This window comes from Acinonyx jubatus, chromosome B2, assembly GCF_027475565.1.
Source record: "Acinonyx jubatus isolate Ajub_Pintada_27869175 chromosome B2, VMU_Ajub_asm_v1.0, whole genome shotgun sequence".
Taxonomy (NCBI): Eukaryota; Metazoa; Chordata; class Mammalia; order Carnivora; family Felidae; genus Acinonyx; species Acinonyx jubatus.
Window position 1 is genome coordinate 120,327,738 of NC_069385.1, and position 9,479 is coordinate 120,337,216.

The 9,479-nt window shown below is 49.8% G+C and overlaps 2 protein-coding genes across 2 annotated transcripts; both read left to right on the forward strand.

The window, feature by feature from the left end:
• Positions 1–6,740, forward strand: CDSN (corneodesmosin). The gene is made up of 2 exons (XM_015062766.3): positions 1–158; positions 2,322–6,740. Exons 1-2 carry the CDS (start codon positions 74–76, stop codon positions 3,806–3,808), a joined length of 1,572 nt encoding a protein of 523 aa, XP_014918252.3. The 5' UTR covers positions 1–73; the 3' UTR covers positions 3,809–6,740.
• A 1,003-nt stretch (positions 6,741–7,743) lies between these two features.
• CB2H6orf15 (chromosome B2 C6orf15 homolog) lies at positions 7,744–9,163 on the forward strand. The gene is made up of 2 exons (XM_015062765.3): positions 7,744–7,904; positions 8,110–9,163. The coding sequence occupies exons 1-2, from the start codon at positions 7,817–7,819 to the stop codon at positions 8,994–8,996; spliced, it is 975 nt and encodes a 324-aa protein (XP_014918251.2). The 5' UTR covers positions 7,744–7,816; the 3' UTR covers positions 8,997–9,163.
• The last annotated feature ends 316 nt before the right edge of the window (positions 9,164–9,479 follow it).

Genomic DNA, 9,479 nt, shown 5'->3' on the forward strand with positions numbered 1-9,479 from the left:
AGAGAATGTCCAGCCCTGGCATAAAGGCCCTGGGCTGTCCACGAGTTGCTGTCAGAAGGCTGCACAGTCCAAGATGGGCTCCTCGCGGGCACCCCAGATGGGGCGTGTGGGAGGGCAAGGAATGATGGCATTGCTGCTGGCTGGTCTCCTCCTGCCAGGTAGGAGGCTGGGGACCCTGGGAGTGAAGGAAAGCAGGGAGAGGTAGCAGAGGAAGGATGCAGACACCAGGTCAGAGGAGACTGGAGGGATCCAGTGGTGGGAGGTGGGAGGAAGCACCATCCAGGGAGAAACCGGGAGAAGACCTGGCAAGGGGGAAGGGCAGGGACTCTGGAATCTGATGCTTCAGTCTGGGGAATGCTCCTCACTGCCTTGTCACTCCAGGTAAGTTACGTAAATTTTCTGAGCCACAGTTTCTGAGACTCTAAAACAGGGTTAATGATAACACTTAGCTCTAGTTTCTCTGAGTCTCAAATTAAATAATGTATGTATGTAAGTGCTTTGGAAATTCTAGAGGGTTGGGTTGTATAAATGTTGGTCATTGTTGTTATTACTATTATCAATTATTAGAATACTAGAAGATGAAGACTGTATATTTAATAGTAATAATTGTTACCATTTATAGAATGCTTTTCATGTGCCAGACACTATTCCAACACTTTACATTAGCACTTTTATAAAAAAGCTTATTTATTTATTTTGAGAGAGACAGAGAGAGACAGAAAGTGAACGGGGGAGGGGCAGAGAGAGAGAGGAAGTGAGAGCATCCCAAGCAGGCTCTTTGCTGACAGCATGGGGCTTGGACTCACTAACCGTGAGATTGTGGCCTGAGCCAATATCAAGAGTTGGACACTTAACAGAATGAGCCACCCAGGCACCCCTACATTAGCACTTTTGATCGGAAGAACTGTATGAGAGATTTGTTATTCCCATTGTACCCCTGAAGACACTGAGGCTAGGCCAATTTAGGAGACTGGCTCAAGATCACAAATTAGAAAGCAGTAAAGCCAGGCTCCATCCAAACCGGGGTTTTGCTGTTGACCACCAGGTATTTGCAGTGACGCTGCCCATGGCCCCGTGGGTGGAAAGCAGACCATGTGGCTTGGCGGAGCAGAGAAGGAGAGCAGGAATTCTCCATGATTAGTGCAGCTGAATGAGGGAGGCTGCAGGCAGAGTTGGGATTTGGTGTGGAGGGGGACACAGAGAACTTCTCTTTGAGGAGAGAATGGGGACATCACAGACTGAGGAGAAACTGGTTGTTGGTGGACAGATTTGACCTCTCCAGATGTATAAACTAAAGCTCAGAGAGGTTTAGTCACTCGCTAGTATGAAACTCTGCCCACACTGCTTGGGACCTTTAGGAGCTGAGTGGAGGAAGACTGGGGGTAAGGTGAGCCTGGGGTTAGAAACAAAGGGTTGGTTAAAGAAAGAAGTGGTTTCACATCTGTCAGGGATGTAAAGACAGGAGACTGGGGGGCAGGCAGGCATGGTGTGATAGCTGGGTGGGGAGAGAAGGAAGCTGATAATGGTCATGAGCCTGGGAGGAGGGTTCCATCTTTGTGTCCCTGGGCTGTGCCAGGACAGCAAGGGTGGCTCAGGGTGCGGTGTCCTGTCATGCTGTACCAGCAGGTTCTGAAGCAACAGTGAGTGCCCCCACACTCTGGCCCCCACCCAGATTTCCTGGCGTGGGCAATGCTGAGATGGGAACAGAACTCCAACCCTTTATCCAAGCCTGGACCCTCCCAAGGAGGCTGGTGACTGAATCTTAGTCCTCAAGTGCCTTAGCCCTTACCTTAGTCCCTCTGCCACTGGCTTCCTCTTTTCTCAGTCTCGTTTGTTACTTTTCCTTTCCTTCCCAGTCCGTTGTTGTTTGTCTTGTCTTCTCTTTCCATTTGGTCCCTCGATCTTACCTGGGATTCTTTCCCTCAGGACTTATGCCCCATCTTGAGGAGTCTCTGTCACTCCCATGCTTTGTCTCTCTGGGGTCCTTCCTTTTGGACCCATTAGCTCCTGTTACTTCTCTGTTTCTCTTATCTTTCTTTAATACCTCCTGCTTTGGAGTCTCATTTTCTTTTTCTCTGGTAGATGTTTGGCTTCTGTCTCTGCCCCCTCCCAGAACACTGAAACTGCCCTACCTTTACAGACAACAGCCAGTTCTCCCTTCCTTTTCCACCCCAAGCTCTCCCTGGGCTCCTCTCAGAGAAGCCAGAGAAGATGGCAGATGGGCTTGAAAGAAGTCAGAAGCAGATGACTCAGATGGGCTTGAAAGCTGAGGGGGCAAGCCAAGCCACTCTGGCCCTTACTAACCACTACTTCCTCCTCAGGGACCTTGGCTAAGAGCATCGGGACCTTCTCAGACCCCTGCAAGGACGTGCGTATCACCTCCCCCAATGACCCCTGTCTCATTGGGAAGAGTGGTTCCAGTAGCTTCAGTGGCCACAGTGGCTCCAGCAGCTCCAGCAGTTCCATTTCCGGTTCCAGTGGCAGCTCTGGTGGTGGCCCCAGTGGTTCTGGTGTCTCCAGTGGTGGCTCCAGCGGATCCAGTGTCGCCCAGGGTGGTTCTTCAGGATCTTCGTTATTTAAACCAGGAACAGGGTATTCCCAGATCAGCTACTCCTCAGGATCCAGCTCCTCCCAGTCGGGAAGCAGCTCCTCCCAATCAGGAAGCAGCAGCAGCTCCTCCCAGTCGGGAAGCGGCAGTTCCCAGCCAGGGTCTGGCTCAGCTCTACCAATCAGTGGTGATTCTTCCCGCTTACTAATAAGCTCTTCCCAGTCTGGAGAAGGCTCAAGCTCATCTGTTTCCCAAACTTCCTGGATATCCAGCAGCGGTGGCCAAAGAGTCAACTCTAACTTACGCCCTTGTAGTTCAGATGTCTCCGACTCTCCCTGCAGTGGGGGGCCCATCGTCTCACACTCAGGCTCCTACATCTCCAGCTCCCACTCCGTGTCAGGGGGTCAAAGGCCAGTGGTGGTGGTGGTGGAGCAGCATGGCTCTGGTGGCCCTGGATTGGCTCAAGGTTCCCCCTGTAGCAGTGGTGGCCTTCCAGGCAAGCCCTGCCCCCCTATCACCTCTGTAGACAAATCCTATGGCAGCTATGAGGTGGTGGGTGGCTCCTCTGACAGTTATCTGGTCCCAGGCATGACGTACAGTGGGGGCAAAATCTACCCTGTGGGCTACTTCACCAAAGATAATCCTATCAAAGGCTCTCCAGGGGTCCCCTCCTTTGCAGCTGGGCCCCCCATCTCTGAGGGCAAATACTTCTCCAGCAATCCCATCATCCCCAGCCACAGCTCTTCTAGTTCCAACATCTACCCATCAGGAGCTTCCTCGGCTATTGTGTTCCAGCCAGTGGGCTCTGGTGGGGTTCAGCCTTGTGGTGTTGGCTCTAAGGGGCCCTGCTCCCTCTCCAGTTCTGGAGTCCACAGCAGCTCTAGCGTTTCCAGCAGTTCATCCTTCCATCCCTGTGGCGGTGTTTCACAGGGGCCCTGCTCCTCACCAGGCACTGGCTCCTTTAGTGGCAGCTCCAGCTCCCAATCCAGTGGCAAAATCATCCTTCAGCCCTGTGGCAGCAAGTCCAGCTCTTCTGGTCACCCTTGCATTTCTGTCTCCTCCTCAACATTGAGTGGGGGTCCCGATGGTTCTCCCCAACCTGATCCTTCAGCTGGTGCCAAGCCCTGTGGCTCCGGCAGCTCTGGAAAGATCCCCTGCCGATCCATCCGGGATATCCTGGCCCAAGTGAAGCCTCTGGGACCCCAGCTAGCTGACCCTGAAGTTTTCTTACCCCAAGGAGAGGTACTTGACAGTCCATAAGTCGTCCTTTGCATATGTGCATGTGTGGGCATACACGTATACACACACACACCATCTCTCAGTTGGGAGAAGTCCAGGGGCCCAGGCATTGGGTTAGCTCAGTTTCCCTCCTCCTTCCCAAGAGAGCTGTTCTATTTCCTCCATTGCTCCATTATGATAGAGGCCCCTTATCACCTCTTTTTTCTTCATCTTCCCAAATTGTAGACTCCAAATCCATTTCCTCATTCTCTCCTACTGTTTAGATTCCCCTTGTACTGTAGTGCCCTCCCTGCCAGATAACCACTCCCTAAAATTTCCTCTGTCATTTCTTTCAGATAATACAATCCATTAGCTAATCCTACCATTCAGATTTTTGCCTGGGAAACCCCTGAAATGTCTCAGAGTAACTCTGGTTCCTGAATAAGTCATGCCCACTCTCCTTATTTGCCAAATAAAGCATAGTAAGTACAAACTGTTACCTGAAAGCAACGACCACTTTTCACTGACCTCCCTTTGCCATCTGGTCAACCAACATGCCATGTCATGGGGTTCTCACATTCCCAATTCCACTGTCACCCTCCGCTATAGAGCTCATCACATCTTCTGTGAGTTCCCAATGCTCCTTGACTCTCTAGATCTCCGTCTTAGACCCCTTTCTTGCCTGCAATTTCCCTCAATGCTCAGATGCTTCCCTGTGTGAGGGAGACACCAGGACATGCTTGGAGACTGAAGTAGGCTTCCTGCTCTCTCTGGACCCTGGACAGATGGCTCAATAAACTGTGTGAACTAGATGCAGACTTTTGCCTTCTTGGAGTCCTTTAGGCCCTCATAGGGCCTGAGGAATGCACTCCTATGCTTCTAGAGATCCTCGTGTCCCCCATTTTCACTCATAAGTTGGACCAGTATTTCCCTTATACTTTATAGCTCCTCCCACAAAGGAGGAAAACAATAAATATTTGTTGAACTGAAAGCAGAGGGTGGTCTCCAAAGTCCTTCCTTCCTTTTCTTTCCTCTCTCACTGCTCCAGGAAATCCATTCTCTTTCCACTCCCCATTCACCCTGGGGTCTTCCCCTCTCCCTATATGGGGCCCTAATTATTCTCCATCCCCCCTCCATGTAGACTCCTTCTTTCCACCATTATTTTGCCTCACTTACTAGATGCCGTCCTCTCTGGGAGTCTGAGCATTGGTTTCCGGGTTTCTGGGGGCACTTGGGACCTTGGGAAGGCTGGAATACAACAACAAGACCAGATTCCTGGTGACTGAGTGTGAGCCCAGGTGGGCGTTATTCTGGGAGCTGGAGGTGGAGAGAGTAAAAGACAGAGAGGAGGGGAGCATGACAGGGAGCACAGCCAAGCATGATGACTCACTAGCCTACATAAAAATGCCCCAGCCCATGGTAGAACAGAGTCAAGTGTCCTCTCCACCTCCACACTCTTGCTGCCTCTGCTGCAGTTCTAGAGTAAGACCTATGGGAGGTGAGAAGGCAGAGAACTATAGTGGAAAATGGGAGTGGCCTCTTTGGGAGAAGAGAGAGAAAGCAGAGGGTGGTGAGGGCCAGACAACTGTGTTTTGGAGACTGGGTCAGCAGGTGAGGGTTGGGGGGGGAAGAGGGAGGAGGCTGAGGCCAAGGAAGTTCTTATAACCCAAGGAGGGGAGAGTAGGCTATGCTTGTCCCTTTAGGAAGGGCCTCACCACAAAGCACAAGCCACCTCTTGGAACCTCTACTTGACTACAAAGGAATTTTTCCCAACCCTAGGATCTAATTCATTCCCTCCTATTGGATAGTGTTAGCTGGTCCCAAATTTAGGACTATTATTGAAATTCCAAGTCCCAATCAGCAGAAATGTGTTGCGTTGATTAGAAATGACCTGGGGCAGCTGAGCCACCTGCAGGGTTGGCTGAAGACAGAGAAGGGCTGCAGAATAGTCCTATTTCTTTCATCACTGGTGAGTCACACTTGGCCTGGCATCTAGCCCTGGACTGCAGCCAGTGCAAGGCATCAAGGCCCTTAGAGGCTCCATGCACCACAATTGAAGGATGGGTACAGACTCTGATGTGAGGATTCCTCTAGTCTCTGGTGTGGTCAAGGTCAAGGGCTTTTGCAAATCTGCTGGATGTCACTCAAAAAGGACACTGCCCCCCACTGGCCAGTTCTGAGGAGGAGCTCCCATTCATCAGGGGCTGGGGATGAGGATGGAAAAGGAAAATCTAACAGCTTATTTTAGACTTCATGTAACCAGGGAAGTCTAGTCTAGGTGCTCCTGGAAGCAACAGAGAAAATGAAGTCATTTAAACACTTTTTATTATAAAATTTTCAACATATTTAAGAGTAGACAAAAGAATTAATGAAACCCTATGCTTGTACCACCCAGCTTCAGTTATCAATTCATGGCCATTTGACAACATTTAAACATCCTCCTGTACTGTTAGTTGGGAATATCTACTCCCTTTCAGTATTTCTTATATTCTGTGGACCCATTTGACCATCTGTGGTAGGCAGAATGGTGTCCTTCCCAGCACCACCAAAGATACCCACATCATCTCCAGAACCTGTGAGTATATATGTTAGGTTACATAGTGAAGGGAAATTAAGGTTGCAGACATCATTAAGGTTTTTAGCTGACCTTAGAGAGATTATCCTGGATTATTTGGGTGGGTCAATGTGTAATCATAAGCGTCCTTAAATGTGGAAGGGGGAAGAAGAAAAGGTCAGAGTGATGCAATGTAAGAAGATCCTGTTGTTTTTGGCTTTGAACATGGAGGAAGGGGACCATAATCCAAGGAATGCAGGTGGCCTCTAGAAGCTGGAAAATGCAAAGAAATGGATTCTCCCCTAGAGCCTCTAGAAAGGAACACAGCCCTGGTGACTCCTTGATTTTAACCCAGTGTGAACTATGTCAGCCTTCTGATTTTCAAAATTGTAAGATAATAAATTTGTATTGTTGTAAAGCCGTTAAGTTTGTGGTTGTTACAGCAGTGGTAGGAAATTAATATACCATCATCTCTCTTTTTAAAAATTTATTTATTTTATATTATTTTATTTTGTTATTTTTTTAATGTTTATTTATTTTTTAAATTAATTTATTTTTTATGTTTATTTATTTTTTGAGAGATAGAGCCCAAGCAAGCAGGGGAGGGGCAGAGAGAGAGGGAGACACAGAATCTGAAGCAAGCTCCAGGCTCTGAGCTGTCAGCATGGAGCTCGATGTGGGGCTCAAACCCATGATCTGTGAGATCATGACCTGAGCCAAAGTTGGACACTTAACCGACTGAGACACCCAGGTGCCCCCATTCATTTTATTTTTGAGAGAGATCACAAGCAGCAGAGGGGCAGAGAGAGAGAGGGACAGAGGATCTGAAGTGGGCTGGGTGCTGACAGCAGAGAGCCCAATGTGGGGCTCAAACTCACGAATGGTGAGATCGTGACCTGAGTCAAAGTTGGACCCTCAAAAGCTTAACCGACTGAGCCATTCAGGTGCTCCCAATACACCATCATCTCTTAAGGATGGAAACCGGATCTATTTCCTTAGATACAAGGTGTCATCTAGGAGTAGCCTCTCTGATGGGGGGCATTTCTGCACTGCACAACTCCTGTTGGTTGGGGTCAAGGTAAAGGAGCTATAGGGATGCATGAGAAAGGGGTGCTGGAAGAGAATGATCTGGATCCCAAAGAGAAAGTGAAGAGAATCAAGTGTTTCTATTACTGAGAAGGCAATGAAGATACTGCTACCCCAATGGCAAAGATCCTCCAATGCTTGGTGTAGGGAGCCAGGGCAGGGTAGGACTGGCAATCAGTGATAAGCTGTGAACCAGGACACTTGGGTCAGGAAGGGGTGGGGAACTTGAGGAAAGGATCTGGGAGTGGAAACACCCAGCTTCCCTGGGACATTCAAGTGGCACCTGTTGCCACAGACTGCATTAGGAATGAGAGTGGAATGTAAAGACTTATTATTTGCACAACCACTGGCTCAGCTTGTTTCTGCCCCACTGAGAGCATAAAGGGCTGGTTGTCTTGGTGCAGAGGGAAATGTTAGAGCTGAACAAGATGCAGGGCTGCATGGTGGGGAGCAGGGCTCTTCTGGGCCTCCTTCTTCTGATCTGCCTTCATTTCCCAGGTATGGAGGCGGTGCCCAACGCTTGCACCAGAGAAGACTGGGGACCCCAGCAGAGCTGGAATTGAGGGAAGGGGTAAAGGCAGGAGGGTCCCTTGGGTCCCTGGGGAAAATGAAGGGGCTTGGAGCAAAGAGAACCAGGGAATTATGGAAGGCATTGGAACCAAACATCCAGTCCATTGGCTGTCTCCTCTTCCCTTTTCCTTAGGCTTCTTTGCCCGAAGCATTGGTGCAGTGGAGAAGAAAGTTCTCCAAGACTTGGGAACCAGCTTACCTCTGCTTGAGCAACCTTCCTTGACCAGCCACTCCAACTCTGAACTTCCTCAGCCAAAGCCAGACCCTGGGCTAAATGATTTAACAAGTGTTCCTCTGAAGCCCAATGTTTCTCCATCAGATGGCTCCCAACCTGCAAGAGGTTCTGGGGTTCAGAGTTGGCCCCCAACTGAGGAGCTGCCCTCCATGGATCCCTGGCCCTCTGAGGATCGTTGGCAGATGAGGGCTGCTGCCACTGAGGATTACGTGGGGGAAGTGCTGCCTGAAAAACTGTCTTTCCTTCCTGGCGCTATTGCCCTCCCTCTGGGCAGAAGTCTTTTGCCTGCAGGGTCCTCTGCACGCTCCACAGGCCCGGTACCTGAGGCTCTACACCTCCACCAGGACTCTGAGTCTAGATGGCCACTCCATTCTAATGTGCTGGGAGCCCAGAGAGAAATCCTTGCCCAACGCCCACCTTCTCTTATTAACAGGATTCAACAGCCACTGCTGCCTGGGCATCCCTGGGGAACCCTAAATCCAGGTGTGTCATGGGAAGGTGGAGGTCCTGGAACTGGATGGGGAACAAGGCCCATGCCACACCTTGTAGGAATCTGGGGTATCAATAGTCAATACCCAAGTACTAGCTGGGGGAATCTTAACCGGTATCCAGGTACTAGCTGGGGAAATCTTAACTGGTATCCAGGAGGCAGCTGGGGGAATATTCATCTACGCCCAGTTATTAATAATCAGTTTCCTCCCAGAGTTCTCCATCCTACTGGCTTTTCTTGGAACATCCCAGCTGGCTTCCCCTGTCCTCAAAACCCTGGGTCACAGTGGGGTTAAGAGAAAATCCTAAGTTGGAAACCAGAGAATGGAGTCCTGCTCCCTCCCCTTGCAGTATGAGCTAAATCAAGATTCAACCAGTGTGTTTTCTAGCACCATCTCAACTTTTCACTGCCTCCCCTGTTCCCCAAATGCTGATCTCCAATAAAACACAAGCAATTACTAAATTTGCTCATTCACTGTATCTTTGTTTCTGGGTGCAAAGTAAAGTGAGTTTTGTCCATTCCCATTTTCTAGCCATGCCCATGTCTCTCTAGGATCTGCAGACACTCTCTTGCTGTCCCCTATTCTTTGCAAAAGATCAAAGTCTGGATGTTTGAGGGTGGAGCTTCATGGTCTCACCCTGGTGAGGTGAGAGAGCTGGTTCCAGAATTGTCCTGAAATCTGAAGAGGGGAGAAGGGGCAGCAGGACTAATTGAGATGGCACCTGTGACAGGAGGGAAGGGTGAGGTCCAAGAAGTTAGTACTACAGCCAACTGGGAA

Coding starts and splice junctions, on each gene's coding strand:
- CDSN (XM_015062766.3), top strand. CDS start 74: ATGGGCTCCTCGCGGGCACCCCAGATGGGGCGTGTGGGAGGGCAAGGA. Junction 159..2,321: donor GGCTGGTCTCCTCCTGCCAG/GTAGGAGGCTGG, acceptor CTTCCTCCTCAG/GGACCTTGGCTAAGAGCATC.
- CB2H6orf15 (XM_015062765.3), top strand. CDS start 7,817: ATGTTAGAGCTGAACAAGATGCAGGGCTGCATGGTGGGGAGCAGGGCT. Junction 7,905..8,109: donor GATCTGCCTTCATTTCCCAG/GTATGGAGGCGG, acceptor CCTTTTCCTTAG/GCTTCTTTGCCCGAAGCATT.